The following is a 24621-nucleotide window of genomic DNA, read 5'->3' on the forward strand; positions in this document are numbered from 1 at the left end:
ACCTTTGGAACTCTGATGTCGTGATTTTGTAATAATGAAACCGTTTTCTTAAGTAATACCATATTGTGGGTGTTTGAATAATAAGTACTCGTGTTTATTAAAGAATTTTGTTATGGTTGTTTAAATTACTTCCGTTGTGATTTCAAAAAAAAAGTAGGGTGTTATACAACCAAATGTTCGAGTCGGCAAACAAGTCCACACCAGATGACTTGGAAGATAAACTAGAAAATGACTAGTTGATAAATAATAGGTTATCTACTGAATATTTCATAATTCACCCCCGTTGATTCATCATCGGAAAATCGAAAAATACCTGGATAAGAAATTTACGATAACGCACCAACCATGAACCCGGTAATTAAAAGTTAATTTGCACTTTCGACCCACTTGATCATGCACGTGTCAATACAGGTTATGTTTGATCTCTGACAAATCAAAGTGGGGGTGATGACTTTGGATTATTTACAAAAAGTACCCTAAACTTTTAAATATAATCATATTTTACCCTATTCAACGGACAATTAACTTTCGTTAGGGTGAAGGATGAAATTGGGACCTCAAAATGTTTCTAAGGATGAAAATTGCAGAAAATAAAACACATGGATGAAAATGGATAAAATGAAAAAACACAGGGACGAAATAAACAATTTTGTATAAATTAAACTAGTTTTTCAACCCTCGCTTCGCGTCGGGGTTCGGTTTTCAATGTATTTTATTATGTTTATTTTGCAAAATTATTTCGTGGCTAACGATGATGTCGTTGAAGCGCAACTCGAGTCTAACGAAAAGGTATAACCCATCAAAGATTTAGATGTTATCTTAAATTAACAATATATGTGTATTTCCGCGTTTCGCTATGGAGTTGTTGACTTTTTAAAATTTAACACAATTAACTCGTTAACTTATATTAACATTCCGTATGATTTAAGAATAGAATATTTACCGAGTAATATCAAAAAAATTACTAAATAATTTAAAAAAAAAATAATAAGACACATATGTATATGTTGTTAATATGTATATGTTGTTAATAGATAAAAATAATTACGGAGCCCGTGAGGAAAAACTCAACGTGTGTGAAAGATGGACTCATATATTTAGCGTTTTTTAAAAAGCGTCCGTTTTTGCGTATAGTTAGTGACATTGTGTTCGTAAAATTATTTCGAGCTTAACGATGGTGTCGAAAAAATTTAACTCGTTGCGGGCGGGAAGATATAACTCGTTGAATATTTGAGTGAAGTTTATTTAAGATTTTTTATGAAAATATTGATTTGACACTTTACCCCTGTTTGGGGGGTCGATTTTAATTTTTGAACAAAGTGTGGATGGCTTTCTTGAAAGAAAAAAATGAAAAGATAAAAACGCACTTCACACTATTTATAACTTTTGTCTAATAGATAGGAAAGTAGGAATAGTAATTAAATGAATAATGAATAGTCGTAATAAATTTTGGATTTAAAAAAATAATAATAAACTCTTCCAAGTTCCAACACACTTTTTCTTTGCGCCCTTAAAATAAAATCCCTTCTGATTTCAAAACCCTAATTTCACAATCTTTAAGATTTGATAATCCATTACTTCGAATAATGGATATCGAACAAAAGCAAGAAGAACACATCGATCACTTCGTGAATCGAGCATCAACTCTATATGATTCATCTCTCGCAACCGTCATCAATGAAGCTACTTCACATCCTTCACTCTTTGCTTTCTCCGAGATCCTTTCCGTACCTAGCATTATTCAGGTCCAATTATTTCCCTACTTTTTTCCGATCATTATTTAATCTAGTTATAATTTGTATTGCCTGATAGCGATTTGATTTTAGGGCTGTGAAATTGCAAGTTTGGATTATTACTCGAATTATACATGTTCTAGGAATCAAATTACGTTAGCATATGATCTTTATAACTTCTGTTTGTTTATTTAATACAGCTTCAAGGTACAGAGCATGCTATTTACTTCGATTTACTTCGTATGTTTGCTCATGGGACTTGGAGTGAATATAAGAGTATGTTATTTTTTTTAATTTAATTTAATTTAATTTATTTACCTCCTTTTATATTGAATGTAACACTAAGTATGAAACTGTTGTGTCTAACTTGATTAAGTTTTGGTATGTTAATGATATATGTAGGCAATGGTAGTAATCTTCCACCATTGGCACACGATCAAGTCCGAAAGCTAAAACAACTTACTGTGCTTACGCTAGCCGAGACTAATAAGGTACGTATTCTGTCTTGTAATATTGAGTAGATCTCTGTCATGTAATTAGTCTTCTATCAGTAGCAGTAGTGACTATTGTAACCGTTTGTACGTATATATAATGCTTTTAATGTTGGTGCCTATTTGAAACTCTCATTCATGTTTTCGTGTCAGGTTTTTGTTTATTTCGTATTGCCCAGGGTTATAAACTAGAAGTAGTCAGTTGTCTTTAAGAGAGTGTTTGCTCGTTCTGGTTTAAGACACGGTGAAACTGAGCGAATGAGGAAGTACAGAACTTATTTGTGAATGGTGGACAACACGAATGAACTATATATATTTTCATTATAATTTACGATGTGTTTATCATGTTAAAATTTCTCATTGTTGGAAAACAATAACAAGTGAGTTGAATCTAAGTTTCATTAGAAGAGTAGTTTTCTTTTGTTAATGTGTTGGATCCTTTGATATTAGTGAAAATGCTATGAATTACACAACTGCCACCAGCGAAGCTATCTCAATAGTAAATACAAACAGAGTAGAGTGGAAAATGTCTTACTTAAAAATTAGTATGGGCAACCAAAATACTATTTATAAAAGTATATATGGTTTCAATGAAAAGATAAAAGCAGCAATGATCACCTTCTTGATGGCTTAACCTGGGTTCATGATCACCCTGGAACCTTAATAAACAATACGGGAAAAAGTGGATAAAGTTTTCTCTGTTCAGGCAACCCGGGGAGGCGAGTTGTTTTTCTCCGATCAACGCGGCCTAACCGGGTTTCCTTCCTTTTTATGCTGCTAGTAAAGTTTGAACCTGAGACCTCTTTTGAGGATATCAGGACCCCAAGCACCTGGCCATCTTGTGATGGTAAATAAATACGGTAGTATGAAATCAAAGTGGTATATAGTTTTTTCCCATGCTTGAATGCGTTTGTAGTTTTTTTCTTTTTTATATTTATATTTTCTACTTCATTGTGGGTCATTTCAGGTACTGCCATATGATGTGCTGATGCAAGAGTTAGACATTAATAATGTCCGCGAGCTTGAAGATTTTCTGATCAATGACTGCATGTATGTGGTAGGTCCTCTTGCATGATTACTTTCATGTGTAGAATAAGTAACTTGTGGGTAGTTTACAAAATTATGCGCATAAAGATCCATCTCTTTCTCCCTACCTCTCATATATAATATATACTAACTCGAGAGGTGCTAGCTTTTAACATTACTTCTTCATCTTCATAGGGTATTGTTAGGGGAAAACTGGACCAGTTCCGAAGATGTTTTCAGGTATGGCTTTAAAAGATACTGTAAAATAAGTCGTTTAATTGTCTCTTGTGATCATTATTCTTACTTTATTATAACAATGATCATGGGGATTGTTATAGGTGCAATTTGCAGCAGGGAGGGATCTAAGGCCTGGACAATTGGGGAGTATGATACATACATTATCTGATTGGTATTTAATCCTAGGGCTTTACTTGTGCTTTTGGTTCTCAATTAGAGCATTGTACTAGTTCCCAAGTTATCTCATATTTTTGCATATCATAGGTTAAGTACATCTGATAATTTACTTATCACAATTCAAAATAAGATAAAATGGGCTGACAACATGAGTGAGCTGGACAAGAAGCATAAAAAAGAAGCCGATGAAAAAATGGAGGAAGTTAAAAAGGCACTCTCCTTGAAGGTCAGCCGTATTTAATTTTTATATGGCCATGTTTTCTTTTCTTTATATTTGTTTAATCACAATGAGTAATGCGTTCATATTATATTATTATACCTTAATCACAACTGTTAATACCAGCTAAAATTCTAGGAGCATACATTTCGATAATGAATTGATGTGTTTTCATGAAATCACAATGTTTGGCATAAACTACTGTAACTGCTTAATTGACTCACAAATAATCCGGTAAACACTATAGACAACTAAAATATTAACACCCTCAATAATGCTAATTGCTACAAGAAGCTATATGCAGTTTTAATAATCAAACCCAAAGACTCCTTAGATATTTTTGTCGATGCATCTTACTTACTTTGTGGCAGAAGTTACAACCTGTGAGCAGGCCGATGTTGATTTACGAGGGCACGAAGAGATGTTCTCGGAACTTGGTGGAGTGATGGATTATGATGAAGACCGAAGCCGGCCAAAGAGGTATATCACACCATCTTGTATGCACCTCATTTTACGACTGCATAGCTCACTATTTTATATATTCGATTACTTAAATGAAAGACAAAGCCAATTAAAACCAGAATACATCTTAAAAGCAGAGGTCACAATTTGGGTGATTCAGACGGGTTGGGCAATGGTGGCAGAAAATTGGAAATTTTTTATAAAACCAGTCAGCCAGATCGACAAACACTGAATATGTATTAGCATCTTTTATATATAGTTTGTACCATGTATGTTTTAAAAATATATTATTCATGCATAATCTGAATATATTAGTAGAACAATAGGAGGTTTTATTCGTAAAAATATACTTTGGACAACATTTCGCCAGCAACACTTGTGACATGTTTTTTTTTTTTTTTTTTTTTTTTTTTTTTAAATTATTATACCCATTTGACGTGTTCCATTTTCTAGATATAATTGATTATATTACCCATTTTACCCATTAGAGTAAAGAAAAACCCAAATTGTCATCGTAATCTTGTTCTAATCATTCTTATCTCCATTTCGTTACATGATTTGAAGTTTAATATTTGTTTTCTGACAAAGGAACAAAATTAATTATAGGAGAAGACACCCGTTGGGTTGAGAGGAGGGCTAGTGAGTTATCAATGCCTAGGATGGGGATCGTTGCACAGCTAGCTAGATTTCTCAACTACCTGACTAGAAATGATACACCTGCTTTTGTGATAACGAGATATGAATGATCTTGAACTTTTGAAACATTTGGTGTTAATATTTCTATGAATCTTAAGTTGAGGAAACATCCATCTGTGGAGTTTGACTATTTATTTATGAAATTTATCGCTATTGATCAACTTCTTTTATTATCTGTAGTTCTGTACCGTTGGTTTGTTTTCACATCCATTATTGGTTATATGTTGTCATATGGTACCTGCTTTTCGTACGTCATTAAAATGTCAATAATGTTTAAAACAATTCGTCATTTGTCTAGAGGTACTATTCCAAGTTGGGGGCAGTGACTTATAAGTCGATTGAGTTATAGATCGATCGTTGTTTGAGTTCAAGGGTAACTAGTTTAAATACGATCAAGTAATCTGGTCATACTCATACATTGCTTTAGGACTATTAACTAACACAGCAATTAAGTATGAAAAAGATTATTTTCATGACATCAGTGGGATGTGATGTCCATAACTAATACTGTAATAAAATTATACCAAAGTATGCAACTATGCATAAACAAATACTATTGGATAAGAAAATGTTGCAATTTCCAGTTATTGAATCATCATGCCACAACCTTTTCTTTTTACTGGCATGTAATTAAAATAAAGGCTAAGAAATTAGAAATCCATCACCGAACAACTTCCTCCGTGATAGTGGTGGTGTAGCTCGATAACGGTGGTGTTGCAATATCCATATGACAATTTAATAGTGAGTAAAGACCACCATCACCGCCATCATCCGCCATTATACCATTAGCAATATCTGGTTGTTGCTCATCCATGTTTATCCCAAAAATACCCTCAAATATAGATGTATCAATATCTATTTCAAAAGGTGATTCTTCCATTTTCTGCATTTGTTTACTAGTAATGGTTGGTGGCTCAACCATATTTTGCATCAAAGCCTCCCACGATAAGTCATCAAGCACCTCTAATCTAGCGGCTGCTGGTGGTGGTGGCGGTGGCGGTGATAGTGACGGCTGCACCAAATTTTCACTTAAAATTTGCTCAACATAAAAAGTATCTACATTGAACTCCCAATTGATATCATAACCATCGTCACCCATGTTTTCACCCAACAGTTTCTCAAAAAATGACTCGCACTCACTAGTACTAGTTATAGTTGATGCTTGCTCTACCATTTGGTGCGGCCCGTCCTCATTTTTCTTTTGCCTCTTTATATGCCTATCTACAGTAGATGATGATGATGATGATGTGGATTGTTCTGGTGTAGGCATTTCGCTACTTTTTATCACCTTAGAGACAACCTTATTAGGATGTACATCATTAAGCCCGATTAAAAGAGGGAAGTTAAGCTTTGCGCGTGAGCCATGTAGCTCAAACGCAGCTTTATCATAAGCTAATGCAGCTTCTTCTGGTGTATCAAACGTTCCTAACCACATTCTCGTTCTTTTCTTCATTGGATTTGTTACCTCAGCCGCAAACTTCCCCCACGGCCTTCGCCTGATTCCTCTGTACCTCGTCCAATCTGCTTGAGCGTTTTTACCACGCGCTGGTTTTTTCTTTGTCAAACATTTGTCCCTTTTTGTTTGTTTTTGGGTTCCTAATTGGACCAAATCTTCTGAATCATTTGATGAGGATAAAGGGCTACTGGATGTATTTTCCGGCTGAAAATTTTCTAAAATGTCAAGGAGATTATCGGAGAAGTTGGGATCGCCTTGGTTTATTAAATCAGCGGCGCTGATTGAATTAACTTGATCCCCAGAAAGTGTTTGAGATGCCATACTTATATGTATGTTTAGTTGTGGTTGTATAAGGTTTTAGAAGTGAGTTTGTGTGTAATGTGAGGACTTTATATGGTCTTGTTTATATGGTCTTGGTGTATATGCAATTATATGTGTAAATAATATAATATGCATTACGTAGTGCACACATGTTAATATATTTGTATATATATGTGACACGAGCAAGTAGTTAAATTGACATGTGAATAAATAATGGAGTATCATTTATGTAAGGACAAAGTGGAAGTAGCTACTAAATAGATATTAGATAGCTTATATAAATAAATATAAAAAATAAAAAGAAGTCTACCGGATGATGTAAGATATCCGTTAATTTATATTTATATATGATTTAAAATTCACATAAAATGTTATGATTTAATATACTACTCATCTCATGTCCATCTTTCTTATGGCGATCCCAAATTAATAATTCACTTTTAAAAATAGATAAGAATAATTAGTTAAAGTTTTTTTATATTCTTACTTTATTCAAGTGAAACAAAAATGCAGGTAAAAAACTAAAAAGTAACGGCTAAAACTGAAAAGTAGACAAAAAATACAAGTGACACTCAATATTTTTTAAACTGTGTATTTTTTGTCTGTGTACTATTAAGTTGAGACGGAGGGAGTACTAATTAGTGCCCAATAGTATATATAGATCAATAAGAATGACTTATCTGATAATTATTATAATAATATAAACTAGCGTATTAACTTTTTAATTTAAACTAGTAAAATGACCCGTGAAATTACGAGTTTGTTTAAACGAAATAATTTAATGACATGTTTTAGGTATTAAGTGAATATAATGCTGAAATCATTTATTTTAATGACCCGTTTGACTAAGAAATTTGTCATTGTTTTTATAAATATATTAAGACATGTATGATCGCATACATATGTAACGTAATTAATTTCGTAAATGTAAGACCCAAATATATATTGTACACAGAGTAAAAATGATGCACATTAAGTGTGTGAAGCGTGGAGTAAATTTAAAAGCTGACAGACTGTTTGGACCATCGTGCGCGCCGCGCATGGCTAGGGGTGCGCGCCGCGCACACCGCCTGGCGACAGTTTTCTGTCTTTTCTATTTTCGAGTTAAATGAGGGGCTTTTTTGAAAGGACCCGTCCTAATCCATCCGGACTAAGTCCATATCGATTATAAACGATTCACAACAGTTGATTACATCGCGAGGTACTTGACCTCTATATGATACATTTTACAAACATTGCATTCGTTTTGAAAAGACAATCTTTCATTACATCTAAAGTTGACAGACATGCATACCATTTCATAATATATCCAACTATAATTGACTTAATAATGATCTTGATAAACTCAACGACTCGAATGCAACGTCTTTTGAAATATGTCATGAATAACTCCAAGTAATATCTTTAAAATGATCAAATGCACAGCGGAAGATTTCTTTCATACCTGAGAATAAACATGCTTTCAAGTGTCAACCAAAAGGTTGGTGAGTTCATTAGTTTAGCATAAATAATCATTTCATAACTTTAATAGACCACAAGATTTCATATTTCCATTTCTCATAAACATACGTCCCATGCATAGAGACAAAAATATCATTCATATGGATTGAACACCTGGTAACTGACATTCACAATATACATATAAGAATATCCCCATCATTCCGGGATCCTCCTTCGGACATGATATAAATTTCGAAGTACTAAAGCATCCGGTACTTTGGATGGGGTTTGTTAGGCCCGATAGATCTATCTTTAGAGTTCGCGTCAATTAGAGTGTCTATTCCCTAATTCTTAGATTACCAGACTTAATAAAAAGGGGCATATTCGGTTTAATAATCCAACCATAGAATGTAGTTTCGATTACGTGTGTCTATTTCGTAAAGCATTTATAAAAGCAGCGCATGTATTCTCAGTCCCAAAAATATATATTGCAAAAGCATTTAAAAAGGGAGCAAATGAAACTCACGCATATAAATATTGTAAAACAGTTAATAAAGCATTTGCATGTATTCTCAGCCCAAAAATGTAATGAGTAAAAAGGAAGCAAATGAACTCACGCATATAAATATTGTAAAACAGTTAATAAAGCATTTGCATGTATTCGCAGTTCAAAATGTATTTCAAAAGCATTTAATAAAGCAGTTATAAAAATAGCGCATGTATTCTCAGTCCCAAAAATGTAAAGAGTAAAAGGGAGCAAATGAACTCACCTAATGTATTTTGTAGTAAAAATACATATGACGGTTTTGAACAACTGAACAATGTAGGGTTGGCCTCGGATTCACGAACCTATATCATTTATATAACTATTAACACATATAATGGAAATCACATCGTTTCGTTTATTACTATATATTATTTATATATTTGTAGTTATATAGAAATTATACTAAATTCTATTTAAAAACGTATACTTATATTATATCTTAAATTATGTGTTATATATATATATATTTATTTAAATTGATTATTATCTATACTTTTAGTTATATTAATATATCTATATATATTCGATTAGTATTATATTGAAAAAAAAATCATTAGTTTGTTATATGTATATATTTATATATACACATGTTAATAGGTTTGATATGTAGTTATATGAGATATTATTATGATTATAATATAGTAATAAGTATATTTTTATATACAAAATATTTATCTGTAAAAAAAATAGTTTTGATAATATTGATTCTTTTGATAAAAATAATAATAATAATAACTTTATTAATAATGATAATAATAATAATTATAATGTTTGTAACTATGATCATAATAAAATTAATAAATGATAATCTTTATCATGGCGTTAATTTTTGTGATAACAATAGTAGTTATAATACTAATAATAGTGAAAATGTTGATAATAAATAATAATTGTAATATTCATAATACTTAATAATAATAATGCTAATGATAATAATACTAACACTTAATATACTACAATAATAATAATAACATTAGTGATACTTATAGTACTTGTAACTACAATATTAATAATAATTCCCATGTTACTAATAATAACAATCATAAAAATAATAATAACAATAACAATAATAATAATACTATAATAATAATAATAATAATAATAATAATAATAATAATAATAATAATAATAATAATAATAATAATAATAATAATAATAATAATAATAATAATAATAATAATAAGAAAGAAACCTACCTTTAAAGGCCAAAAAAAAATTAATAAACTGCACAGGCCGGGACTCGAACTCGAGACCTCTCGCTCACCCGACACCTCCCTAACCATTCTTCCATTTGTATATTTCTGACTTATATTTATTCCGAATTATATTTAACCTTTATAAAAATGTTCCTTCTTTCTTCTTCTTCTGATGGACTAGTCGACCCACGAATCAACTCAACATACAACAGATAATTACCTAGTTTATTTGTGACTTGAATTATAACAACAGGGATTAGTTGATATGGAATCGTTTAAACAGAACAAAAAAATAATTAAAATCGCTGTAACAGTGTATTTTGAAGCACGTATGAACCCAAATTATGTTTCAATAATCTAGATTGTTTTAGCTAACAATTACAACACGAAATCAGTTTTAAACGACTCCTAGAAACTTTTGAAAACATCAATTAAACCTAAATTATAACAGTTAACTCGAATTCTTCGAATAACAAACGTTTGACTTTTTACTTCCAACACTTTGACTCGAAAATTCTTACTCTATACTACGAATTGGGATTTGAAACCTTTCAGAAAGTTTAAATGGAGAATTTAGAGTAGAACTACATTTATAGAATTTGAAATAAAACACGAATTCTAATTTTGGCTAAAATGGATGAAGAACAGAGGTTTATAAGAGTTGTTAAAAAAATCTGTTATATTCTTCAAGTAATTGTAGTTGTAATTATTTATTGATAATGATAGGTGTATTACTCAAATGGATTTAAGTCTCATTAACAGAAAATCAATCGGTTTGATTTTATAAGATGAAGTCGACAGAATTTGAGCAGGTACCAAATTATAATAATAAAAAAAATTAATTGGAACAGCTAACAGATTTTGGATTTAGTTGATGTCTGATCTCTGATTCGTACGATATGGTGATTTGAAGAATCTACTAAACAGACATAAACAAAAAAATAAAATAAAGTTTAAAAGTGATCTTAAATAGAATTTGCTGTGATTTGTTTTATCTAATATCCTTAATCAATAAATATAATATAAATATTAATATTAATAATAATAATAATATCATAATACTACTACTAATAAAAATAATGATAAAAGTAATAAAAGTAATGATAATAAAATTTTAAATGTATAAATGATAACTTTCATTAGTAATAATGATAATAATAATAATAACTAATATTAACAATAATAATAACAATAATATTAATACTTAATATAATAAAAATGTTATTACTAATAATTTCTAAATAATAATGCTAATAATAATAATAACAATAATACTTGAATTAATAACAATAATTAATAATACATAACAACAACAATAACAATCATAATAATAATAATACTAGTATGAATAAGAATTATGATAAGTAATAATAATAATGTTATATAAGAATGATAATTATATTATTATTAATGATAAATATTTTGATAGAGATAATAATAATATTTAATAATAATACAAGTATTAATTAAGATACAACAAGTCACATGTAACGAATTTCATATTGGAAACAATAATATTAATAATACTGATGTTAATATAAATATTAATACTAATGTTGATAATACTAATGAATGTAGTAATATCAATAACAATTTATATTATAACTTGTAACATATTATGAATTATGTATCATAATTATATCTATAATACATATAATATTTATATCTTTTATATATAATCCAATATATATATCATAATAGTTATTTATAGAATTCATACATTTTTATGTGTAGCCTTATTTTAATAACCATTTATTATTTTATATATTATTTTTCATAAAAAAATCTTACGGATCTATTGTACTTTATTATTATTATTATTTTTATTTTTATTTAATCTACATACTTTTATTTATTTAATTATATATATATATATATATTTATTTACAAACATTTGTTCGTGAACCGTCGGGCATAGTCAAAGTCAATTGCATTCATGGAAATAGTTCAAACATTATGAGACTTAGTTTAATACACTTTGCTTATCGTGTCGAAATCATATAAGATTAAGTTTAAATTTGGTCGGAAATTCCCGGGTCATCACAGTACCTACCCGTTAAAGAAATTTCGTCCCGAAATTTGAGTGAGGTCGTCATGGCTAACAATAAATATGTTTTCCTGACAAATATGAGCTGATAAATAGAGTTTTATCATTTTTGATTAATATGGATAAAACAATTCGATTATTCGAAGAGTACGAATAAAACTATCATAAGAGATTGAGATAGAGATTTAACTTTTGACGTAGTCACGGTGGAAATTAGAAAATAAGGTGCGTCTTAACTTTTGATGTTGTCTTGGTTGAATTCCGAAATTCAAGGGATTTAGAGAAAATCTTCGAAATCTAAAAGATTTGATTCTTCGGCGAATAAGAAATTAAGATCTCTATAATTAAATATGGTGATCTGCCTCGATTACTTTGTCTGAAATTTCCACTATAAATTAAGCTATTCCGTTCCATTCTTCTCACCATTTCTATACTTTTTTTCTTAGTTCATACATCCAAAAGTTTGTGGAAATGCTTAATCCATTTCTAATCCTTGATATTTTCCCAATTATCATTTCTGTCATCCTTCTTTTCGTTCTTCCACCAGAAAAATCTGTTTACTTCTACTATCGCCTTCAGGTGATACTATTCTTAATTATACCGTGTCTTTATATTGCTATTCGTATTAATATCTACGATTTGTAATTTATGTGTTGTTATCGGGCTCTATATCTTCACTTATACTTCGAAGTCCTTGCTTCTGTTTTCTATAATCATTGTCATTCACAGTTAATGCTCTCTCCTATTTGCTGCGATTTATATCCCCTTTCTATTTCGGAGCTTCATACTTTTGTTTTCTTTTCACAAGTAATGGTCCAGAATTCGTAGGTATGGAGTTTCGAATTATCATAATATACCGGGTAGAGAGGAATGGTAGTAGCACGATTTAGTTTGTCAAATTACTAGAATCACTGAGAATAGAACTATCAAGAATATATTTTCTTGATATGTTCAGAAGTTAAGCAGAATGAAAGAGTTATGTAACATGGCACATGATGACGTTATGATTTGTGAATCATCATGTCCCATTAGAAACTCAGCATGACTTACTGTAATATAATCACGTTGATCAAGTGTAATTATATTATACTAAATCATGCATCAGTTCCCAATATTACTTCAATCACATTCATATTTTAAGCTCGAGAGTTTACAGAATATAGAAACTAACAGTTTCTATATGATGTAACACTGATAGTACGAAGAGATTAATGATTTCAATTAAGAATAGTTATGAAAATATCCTCAGAATATGGAGGACATTTATAATGAAAGATACGATGATATCTTGGAATTTCTAATATCGAAGGATGGTGAAGAAAATTTTTCCACAAGAGTTTGGAGTCAGAAGCAAGGTATTCGCTAAAGATTTTATCAGAAACAGAATCATCAGGATTCTTAATGTACAAGTTTAGTCCTTGTGATTTGTTCAGAGACTCCTTCGTAGTTTGCTTAATCCGTTTTTCAGTTCCAACTTTTCTAAGCTTTACCAACATACTATTCTTTATCATTAAACTTTCGATGATTAAGGTCGTTTACGGTTGTCTACGGTTTTCTGCTGCTTCATTCAACTTTTTCAACATTTAGAGTTTTTATTTGTAGACTGAGTGCTTTTCAGAATTTCAGAATGAAAGATCATAATTCTAAGAGATAAATGTTGTACATATAACTGTTCATGTAGATATGCTGTGAGTTTTCAAAGTACTGACTGCTGATTCCCGGTAGTTGGTATGGCAGTTCTCGTTACAAGATGTGGATGAGTATATGATAGGGTTTCAATAAATAAATATAATGATTTATCAGAGAGATTTAAACCAAGAAGCAACGAGGTTGCTGGTACGTCTGCTGGTAATATGGTAGAATATGAAAGGTTCCCCGGTAATAATAAAAGAGCACGCATATATATCAAGGTTATAATAAGACTGTTTCGTCTGAAAAATCAAAGTTGACTTGCTGGAGCTGTGACAAAACTGGCTAATTTGAAAAGGAATTGCAAAGTTATTTTCGGTAATAACAACGCCAAAAGAGCTAGCACAAATACGCGTTAAACGTTTACTCAGGTTCCGAGTGTTTTCAGGTGCATAATTATATGCATCAATCTTTTTTTCCGTAGATGAAGTGTGGTTGGTTCCCCCTCTTGGTTGAGGTGTTTTCAAGAATCATGAAAGGTTTGAACGCAGATTGTAATTGTGATGATACGAATGGGGTTTAAAATGAAATCAAGTGGCAAACTTGAAGAATTGTTTAGTTTCATATGTTATAATCAATATTTTAATTCATTTTAATTGTCCAATGTTGGTAGTCCACAGCTGATAGTCCACAGTAATAGTCCAGTAATTCATATATAGTTTAATATATAATATTCGAATTAATTAATAAATATCGTGACCCGTGTACATGTCTCAGACTCGATCACAACTCAAAGTATATATATTATTTGAGAATCAAACTCAACCCTGTATAGAGAACTCGATCATTACTGCATATAGAGTGTCTATGGTGATTCCAAATAATATATATAGATGCGTCGATATGATATGTCAAAACCTTGTATACGTGTCCCGATATTTAAAGTGCGTAAAATAAATAACAGAAATTAAATGACGATAAATACAATTGCGAGAATGTAAATTGCGATAAATAAACTGCGATAAATAAATTGCGATAATTAAATGGTAATACGGAATTAACAGTTAGCTAGGAACAGTTAGCTAGGATTTTGTTAGCGTGGATTCTTAATAGAATTTCATATTGTTAATTAATCTGTTTCTAATCAATTTTTATTGTGTCCATTATTTCTTCATTATGCCACTTGTTGGATTCTGATAGGTCAAAATCCAAATATGTAATTGGTTAAATATGGTTATTCTGTGGTGAATGGATTTGTATATCGGTAGATGTAAGTAGGATAGTATATGACTATTGAAACAGATTCGAAGAACGTACAATGTAACTTATTAATGTGAAATTTAAATAGTCCTCGGGTATTACCTACCCGTTAAAATATTTTCACCATTAACAGTTTGTACAAGAGAATTTTTAATTACAATCTTTATGAAAACATATATACATATATATTTTCTTCAGATGTATTCATGGATTTAATGAGTTAATATAATATTAAAATCATTTGCTTTTCGGTTGGAACTAGAATAAATAATCTTTAAAACTTTAGAGATTACATATTCGACATGTCGAACGAAGATCATACTCAAAGTACAGATGATGATATTGAAGCATGGATTGTTGATGGTACTGGTGCTGTTATTGATGGTACTGTTGGTGCCGGTGATGTTGCTGAAGCTGGTACATTTTGCACCATATTCTCTGAATTGATTATTCGAGCGCGAAGTTCGTTGACTTATTACTCCAGGATGATTGTCGATCGGAACGAACAGATGAATAAGGTTCAGAATTGTGGATAGAATATAATCTTGTCGAGTTACCCTGGAAATGAGACTGAAAATGGTGTCTCGAACAGGTTCGCCGGTAAACGCTTCAGGTTCATTGTCAAGAGGTGAATTTGGTTGGTGGAAGGGATTACCTTCTGCGCGTTTCCATTAATTAAGTCGACTACGAACCCATCAGATGAATTGATAATGGCTGATTGGTTGATTCATGCCGATGACGCTGTTTTCGAAGCTTAGGTGAACATCTATGTCAGAATTGCTGTCGGAATAACTATCGGAATAGCTATCGGAATATGAGGGACTCGAACTGGTTTAGGGATTCATCCCGTACAATCAGATGAAGGATTTTCGATAAAAAATAGATTATAGGATATAGATTAGTACCCTGCAGTATATAATTTACATATGCATATATAATACTAAAATCCCATAAGTTACGGAGGAATCTACGGAAGCTGTCAAGCATCGGTAACAATAACAGTTACGCTAAGGTATGAATTAGCCGATATGCTAAGATATAAATTTTTATCTATACACTAATCATGCAATTTATGCAATAAGATGTGTCTAGACTAAGGATGATAAGCAAGTGATTCTCTAAGAATGATAAGCAGAAAATTTTCGACACAAAATGATAAGCAAAACTTTTGACATACAGACACGGTCGAAGTCCAGACTCACTAATGCATCTTAACGACTTATCAGTTGGACACACTAATGCAAGACCTGGTTCGCTAAGACCATCGCTCTGATACCAACTGAAAGGACCCGTCCTAATCCATCTGCACTAAGTCCATATTGATTATAAACGATTCACAACAGTTGATTACATCGCGAGGTACTTGACCTCTATATGATACATTTTACAAACATTGCATTCGTTTTGAAAAGACAATCTTTCATTACATCTAAAGTTGACAGACATGCATACCATTTCATAATATATCCAACTATAATTGACTTAATAATGATCTTGATAAACTCAACGACTCGAATGCAACGTCTTTTGAAATATGTCATGAATGACTCCAAGTAATATCTTTAAAATGATCAAATGCACAGCGAAAGATTTCTTTCATACCTGAGAATAAACATGCTTTCAAGTGTCAACCAAAAGGTTGGTGAGTTCATTAGTTTAGCATAAATAATTATTTCATAACTTTAATAGACCACAAGATTTCATATTTCCATTTCTCATAAACATACGTCCCATGCATAGAGACAAAAATATCATTCATATGGATTGAACACCTGGTAACCGACATTCACAATATACATATAAGAATATCCCCATCATTTCGGGATCCTCCTTCGGACATGATATAAATTTCGAAGTACTAAAGCATCCGGTACTTTGGATGGGGTTTGTTAGGCCCGATAGATCTATCTTTAGAGTTCGCGTTAATTAGGGTGTCTATTCCCTAATTCTTAGATTACCAGACTTAATAAAAAGGGGCATATTCAGTTTAATAATTCAACCATAGAATGTAGTTTCGATTACTTGTGTCTATTTCATAAAGCATTTATAAAAGCAGCGCATGTATTCTCAGTCCCAAAAATATATATTGCAAAAGCATTTAAAAAGGGAGCAAATGAAACTCACGCATATAAATATTGTAAAACAGTTAATAAAGCATTTGCATGTATTCTCAGCCCAAAAATGTAATGAGTAAAAAGGGAGAAAATGAACTCACGCATATAAATATTGTAAAACAGTTAATAAAGCATTTGCATGTATTCGCAGTTCAAAATGTATTTCAAAAGCATTTAATAAAGCAGTTGTAAAAATAGCGCATGTATTCTCAGTCCCAAAAATGTAAAGAGTAAAAGGGAGCAAATGAACTCACCTAATGTATTTTGTAGTAAAAATACATATGACGGTTTTGAACAACTGAACAATGTAGGGTTGGCCTCGGATTCACGAACCTATATCATTTATATAACTATTAACACATATAATGGAAATCACATCGTTTCGTTTAGTACTATATATTATTTATATATTTGTAGTTATATAGAAATTATACTAAATTCTATTTAAAAACGTATACTTATATTATATCTTAAATTATGTGTTATATATATATATATATATATATATATATATATATATATATATATATATATATATATATATATATATATATATATATATATATATATATATATATATATATATATATATATTTAAATTGATTATTATCTATACTTTTAGTTATATTAATATATCTATATATATTCGATTAGTATTATATTGAAAAAAATCATTAGTTTGTTATATGTATATATTTATATATACACATGTTAATAGGTTTGATATGTAGTTATATGAGATATTATTATGATTATAATATAGTAATAAGTATATTTTTATATACAAAATATTTATCTGTAAAAAAAATAGTTTTGATAATATTGATTCTTTTGATAAAAATAATAATAATAACTTTATTAATAATGATAATAATAATAATTATAATGTTTGTAACTATGATCATAATAAAATTAATAAATGATAATCTTTATCATGGCGTTTATTTTTGTGATAACAATAGTAGTTATAATACTAATAATAGTGAAAATGTTGATAATAAATAATAATTGTAATATTCATAATACTTAATAATAATAATGCTAATGATAATAATACTAACACTTAATATACTACAATAATAATAATAACATTAGTGATACTTATAGTACTTGTAACTACAATATTAATAATAATTCCCATGTTACTAATAATAACAATCATAAAAATATTAATAACAATAACAATAATAATAATACTATAATAATAATAATAATAATAATAATAATAATAATAATAATAATAATAATAATAATAATAATAATAATAATAATAATAATAATAAGAAAGAAACCTACCTTTAAAGGCCAAAAAAAAAATTAATAAACTGCACAGGCCGGGACTCGAACTCGAGACCTCTCGCTCACCCGACACCTCCCTAACCATTCTTCCATTTGTATATTTCTGACTTATATTTATTCCGAATTATATTTAACCTTTATAAAAATGTTCCTTCTTTCTTCTTCTTCTTCTGATGGACTAGTCGACCCACGAATCAACTCAACATACAACAGATAATTACCTAGTTTATTTGTGACTTGAATTATAACAACAGGGATTAGTTGATATGGAATCGTTTAAACAGAACAAAAAAATAATTAAAATCGCTGTAACAGCGTATTTTGAAGCACGTATGAACCTAAATTATGTTTCAATAATCTAGATTGTTTTAGCTAACAATTACAACACGAAATCAGTTTTAAACGACTCCTAGAAACTTTTGAAAACATCAATTAAACCTAAATTATAACAGTTAACTCGAATTCTTCGAATAACAAACGTTTGACTTTTTACTTCCAACACTTTGACTCGAAAATTCTTACTCTATACTACGAATTGGGATTTGAAACCTTTCAGAAAGTTTAAATGGAGGATTTAGAGTAGAACTACATTTATAGAATTTGAAATAAAACACGAATTCTAATTTTGGCTAAAATGGATGAAGAACAGAGGTTTATAAGAGTTGTTAAAAAATCTGTTATATTCTTCAAGTAATTGTAGTTGTAATTATTTATTGATAATGATAGGTGTATTACTCAAATGGATTTAAGTCTCATTAACAGAAAATCAATCGGTTTGATTTTATAAGATGAAGTCGACAGAATTTGAGCAGGTACCAAATTATAATAAAATAAAAAAATTGATTGGAACAGCTAACAGATTTTGGATTTAGTTGATGTCTGATCTCTGATTCGTACGATATGGTGATTTGAAGAATCCACTAAACAGACATAAACAAAAAAATAAAATAAAGTTTGAAAGTGATCTTAAATAGAATTTGCTGTGATTTGTTTTATCTAATATCCTTAATCAATAAATATAATATAAATATTAATATTAATAATAATAATAATAATATCATAATACTACTACTAATAAAAATAATGATAAAAGTAATAAAAGTAATGATAATAAAATTTTAAATGTATAAATGATAACTTTCATTAGTAATAATGATAACAATAATAATAACTAATATTAACAATAATAATAACAATAATATTAATACTTAATATAATAAAAATGTTATTACTAATAATTTCTAAATAATAATGCTAATAATAATAATAATAACAATAATACTTGAATTAATAACAATAATTAATAATACATAACAACAACAATAACAATCATAATAATAATAATACTAGTATGAATAAGAATTATGATAAGTAATAATAATAATGTTATATAAGAATGATAATTATATTATTATTAATGATAAATATTTTGATAGAGATAATAATAATATTTAATAATAATACAAGTATTAATTAAGATACAACAAGTCACATGTAACGAATTTCATATTGGAAACAATAATATTAATAATACTGATGTTAATATAAATATTAATACTAATGTTGATAATACTAATGAATGTAGTAATATCAATAACAATTTATATTTTAACTTGTAACATATTATGAATTATGTATCATAATTATATCTATAATACATATAATATTTATATCTTTTATATATAATCCAATATATATATCATAATAGTTATTTATAGAATTCATACATTTTTATGTGTAGCCTTATTTTAATAACCATTTATTATTTTGTATATTATTTTTCATAAAAAAATCTTACGGATCTATTGTACTTTATTATTATTATTATTATTATTATTTTTATTTAATCTACATACTTTTATTTATTTAATTATATATATATATATATATATATATATATATATATATATATATATATATATATATATATATATATATACAAACATTTGTTCGTGAACCGTCGGGCATAGTCAAAGTCAATTGCATTCATGGAAATAGTTCAAACATTATGAGACTCAGTTTAATACACTTTGCTTATCGTGTCGAAATCATATAAGATTAAGTTTAAATTTGGTCGGAAATTCCCGGGTCATCACATTTTTGGTCTTTTCACTTGAGGACGGATCTGTGGACATATTGGCAGTTTTAGATCCACTTTTGGATCACTTTCACATCCACAAACATTATCATCTATCTTAGAGAGAGAGAGAGAGAGAGAGAGAGAGTTCTAGAGAGAGATTTGGGGTTTTGGAGAAGAAGAAGCTTGAATCGATCAAAAGCTCGAGTGTTAAAGTTGTTCATCTCGTTCTTGGCTACGTTTTAGTAGTGTTGATAAGCTCTAACTCCAAATTTAATTGTTAAGACTCTTGTTCATGTTTAGGGTTTGAGCTTGTTGGGGTTCTAAACCCCATTTCTCATGAAATTTGGGGTTTTGTTGTATTGCTAGTGTAAGTAAACCCGATTATTGTGAGTTTAGGGTTTGATGACAAATTTGGAAGTATTCATCATGGTTTGAGTGTTAATTCACTAGATTGTAAGTGTGTTGGTGTTTTAGATGTTCATAAGAACATGTTTGTTGGTCAAGTGAGTGTTAACCTTGATTTGGTGTCAAACTAAGTTATGGGTCAAGATTTGATGAATCGAGTATATAAATGTTTGTATTAGGTGTAAATTGGTGTTTTGAAAATATAATCACTAGCCGTTAGTGATTTTGGGCGTTTTCGGGACTTATGTCAAAATGGGTGAATTGAATTGGGTCAAATTTGATAATGACACTAATTTTAGATTAATTGTATGATAAGCACTTTTGTTAAGTGTTAAGTGGTGTTTGAAATAATTACTACCTAAGTAGTAATTTAGTGTTGAGACCTAGGTTGGTTTAAATGGTGTCAAGTATAATTTAGGTTAAATTGTACTTGTTTGAATGGGTCGAAATTACCACCCGTAGTGGTAATTGGTGAAATCCACTTTAGATGTCTAAATGGGCGATTTGTGGAGGTAGGTAGAAACCCTTGGTTAAGGGTGTTGGCGTCGAATTCTCTTGTAGAGAATGTATGTTGATTATGTGTATACCTATATGCGTATTATAGGTAAAAGCATGCTCGATTGTGTTTGGAGACGATTTACATATATGACTTGTGCGTGCATTTCGAGGTGAGTGAAATATTTATACGTGTATGTATATAATGTATCTATTTGTGGGGCGGGGAAGGGGCCAGATATGTGTTGTCCAAACCACCTAAGAGTTAGTGATATATGTCGTTGTACACTAACGATTACTATGAACGGATATGCGTTGTCCAAACCGCCCGAGAGTTTGTGATATATGTCGTTGTACACTAACAGTTACTATGAATGGATATACGTTGTCCAAACCACCCAAGAGTTAGTGATATATGTCTTTGTACACTAACGGTTACTATGAATGGATATGCGTTGTCCAAACCACCCAGGGGTTAGTGATATATTTTGTTGTACACTAACGGTTGTTATGAACACCGATGGGAAATTCGAGTACCATTCCCTTGTACTATTGGTTAACCATGGTTACATGTTGTAGTGTAGCATATTATATTATTCGAGTTATATATGCTATTGTTGTGCTAGCTTGTGGTCTTGAAGATTTTAGCGTTATACTTTCGTTAGTATGCTAATTAAATTGCTAGCAAATATGTGGTGTGTGTAAGTATTTGCAAGTAGGTATATTATATATGTATATGTATAAGTATTGCATTCACTAAGCTTTATGGTTACCCCTCTCGTTGTTTACCTTTTTACAAGTATAGTGTTATGAAGCTAGCTAGTTGTTAGACTAGTTGCGTAGGAGCGCTTGGGCTCGATGAGGTAGCTTTTGAATATTTGGACGCGGATTGGGGATTTGGTAGTCCCCGGAATTATGCTCTTGGTATCGGGTTGGGTTATAGAGTCCTAACTCATCTAAATGTAAATTGGGTTGAAACTTATATTTTGTACGAAATTCGTAATTCGGGACGATGTGGGCCCAGTGTCGTAAAACTTTTTTTTATTATGGAAACGTGTTAGTTTTACTTATTATAATGTGTTGTGAAAACCGTTTCGTCTAAAAGTGTCTGGAAGCGGGAGATCTTTAAGCTAAAATTGTAAAATTCGGACAGAAGCTGTCAAGCAATCTGCGCGCCGCGCACAGACTGGGTTGCGCGCCGCGCACCCTTCTGTAAAAAAAAAAATTCTTTTGCTGCGTATTCGGTTGGTTAATGGGTCGGGCCGTTACAAGTGGTATCAGAGCATAGTCTAAGGGAATTAGGTGACCTTGGAATAGGTGCCTAGTCTTAGACTTATTAGTGGTTATGCATTATATACGGGACTTGTAGGAATACGAGTCTGACTGAGATTCGAAAGTGCCTAATGTAGGTAGGTGAACCTGGACATTGTTTTAGTGATAGTCACCTAGGTTGTAGGTTGACTTGTTGTTGCGGTATACTTGTGTACATTTATTATTATATTGTATATAGGTGTATGTATATACAGGTATCTATTTGGTGCGGTGTCCAAGGGATGAATCTATTGGAGAGATTCGAATGTATGGCGGCTTTGAGTGATCAAGTTCACGGTACGGACTTTGGTCATTCGGGTACTAGGAGTTATCGCGTTTTATTTGGTGTGAATGTTGCGTCAGTCCGAGTAAAGTACTTTGCGTGACCATGTGAAAATGGTAAGGTACGCATTTGTAATAGTGACCGATCACCATTATTACGAAAGTGTATCTTGACATCAAGCATGACATGGCGAGTACCGAACGGAGGAAACGTGGCATGGTTGGGATAGATTCGGGATGAATTAGGAATCGTTTATTGGTTCCTAGGATATAGTTGTCTCGGATGATGTGCTTGTAGACACATCAGGTTCATTGTTAGTCAGGAAGTGTTACGGTGGTTTTGGTTAGTTAAGTGAGTGAGCTAACTTACGAGTTCGGCGCGTACTTAGTCACCCTACGTAGTGGGTGCACTATTGAGATTGTCATTGGTTGTAGTTACCCATCGTAACTAGGATAACCGATTAGTGTATGTGTGTGCGACGAGGACTTAAATCCCGTAATGGGACGTAACAAGTCTAATGATGGTAGAATTGGGGTTACACCCCGTAGAGTGTGTGGTTAGAGAATCGCGTAAGGATTCTAGTTATGAGTCGTCTTGGAATTTGCGAATCGAGGAGTCTTCGGGTCATTAAACTCATAGGAGTGAGATCCGTATGACAGTTGTCGCGTTAGTGTGATATGGATTATAGGGTAACATTCCTAACGGAATATCCCTTGTTGTAGTGGTTGTGTCGATATTCAGAAGGGTGTAAGACTTGGTGTTCCAAGCACCTCTTAGCGTTAGATGGAAATTTTCGTTAGGCTATATCAGAAATTACGGGTAGCGTGTGATCGGTAGAAACTTTCGTTATGACAATAAACCGTAAGGTTTTTCGGGAAGGTATGACTTCAGGCCATTATTATGAGAGGTAGGTGATGTCGGGTGTATGGAAAATAAAGATCGAGTTTCTAAATCTCGATAGGTTGCGGTGGGAGTGTGCATGACACGGCGTCAGGTGCCTTCTTATACCTGCTAGTGTAATGTTCAACTCCGGTGATGGTGTGATCACTTTGTGCTTAGGTGCCGGTGAGATACCTTTGGAAGCAGCGGAGATTGTAATAGTGATCGATGGGTGATAGTAATTCGACGGTTGCGGAAGTTGAAGTTTAAGAGCATGGCGGTAAATACTTCTTATGAAGTGACGGGTGAGCGAATTTTGCCGCTCTTAAGTGATAGACGGGTAAAAGATGACCGGTGAGCCGGTGATGGAGTTCATGAACGGTTAGGCCGAAGGTTATGATGAAGTGTTGATATTGCGGTCGAGGCAATTATTGTGTCGGATTGGTCACTTTTCTCCAGGAGAGTGAGCAATTGTTGATAAGGGTTCGTTGCGTAAAGGGTCGGGTGATCTCGACTGGGATGCACGACTGATTAAGCGGAGTGGAATATGCCTAGTCATAGAGGCGTACGTGGGATTTTGGTGGAGTTTGCTTTGCGAACGATGAAAGGTTGCTAATTGAGATTGTAGTATGAAGGTGCAATGTCGTCGCATGTACGACATTTCATGTAAACAAGTATGTTAGCTCTGAGAGCCTGAAGGGAATTCGTGGTGAATTGATGTTTATGACCAACGACGAGAAGGGACATGTGTGTCTTGAAATGACAATTTTGCGGGATGTTATCATCTTGGCGGTGGGAATATGGAGCTGAATCCTAAGTG

The 24621-nt window shown here is 31.2% G+C and overlaps 1 protein-coding gene across 6 annotated transcripts; it reads left to right on the forward strand.

The window, feature by feature from the left end:
* The first annotated feature begins 1496 nt into the window (after positions 1–1496).
* Positions 1497–5208, forward strand: LOC139875118 (COP9 signalosome complex subunit 7-like). Of its 6 annotated transcripts, none has more exons than XM_071862505.1 (9): positions 1497–1745; positions 1934–2009; positions 2136–2224; positions 3192–3281; positions 3446–3490; positions 3589–3659; positions 3752–3890; positions 4216–4361; positions 4950–5208. In XM_071862505.1, exons 1-9 carry the CDS (start codon positions 1587–1589, stop codon positions 4969–4971), a joined length of 837 nt encoding a protein of 278 aa, XP_071718606.1. In that variant the 5' UTR covers positions 1497–1586; the 3' UTR covers positions 4972–5208. The 6 variants fall into 6 exon arrangements, with proteins under 6 accessions (XP_071718606.1, XP_071718599.1, XP_071718593.1 ...); XM_071862498.1 differs by having other exon boundaries at positions 4253–4361; positions 4932–5208; XM_071862492.1 differs by having other exon boundaries at positions 4253–4361.
* Positions 5209–24621: the final 19413 nt, after the last annotated feature.

This window comes from Rutidosis leptorrhynchoides, chromosome 1 (genome assembly GCF_046630445.1).
Source record: "Rutidosis leptorrhynchoides isolate AG116_Rl617_1_P2 chromosome 1, CSIRO_AGI_Rlap_v1, whole genome shotgun sequence".
Classification (NCBI taxonomy): Eukaryota; Viridiplantae; Streptophyta; class Magnoliopsida; order Asterales; family Asteraceae; genus Rutidosis; species Rutidosis leptorrhynchoides.

Bases quoted from the DNA above. Each gene is read 5' to 3' on its own strand.
- LOC139875118 (XM_071862505.1), top strand. From the start codon at position 1,587: ATGGATATCGAACAAAAGCAAGAAGAACACATCGATCACTTCGTGAAT. The intron at 2,225-3,191 runs GTACGTATTCTG...GGGTCATTTCAG, and splicing joins CGCTAGCCGAGACTAATAAG to GTACTGCCATATGATGTGCT. The intron at 3,282-3,445 runs GTAGGTCCTCTT...TCATCTTCATAG, and splicing joins TCAATGACTGCATGTATGTG to GGTATTGTTAGGGGAAAACT.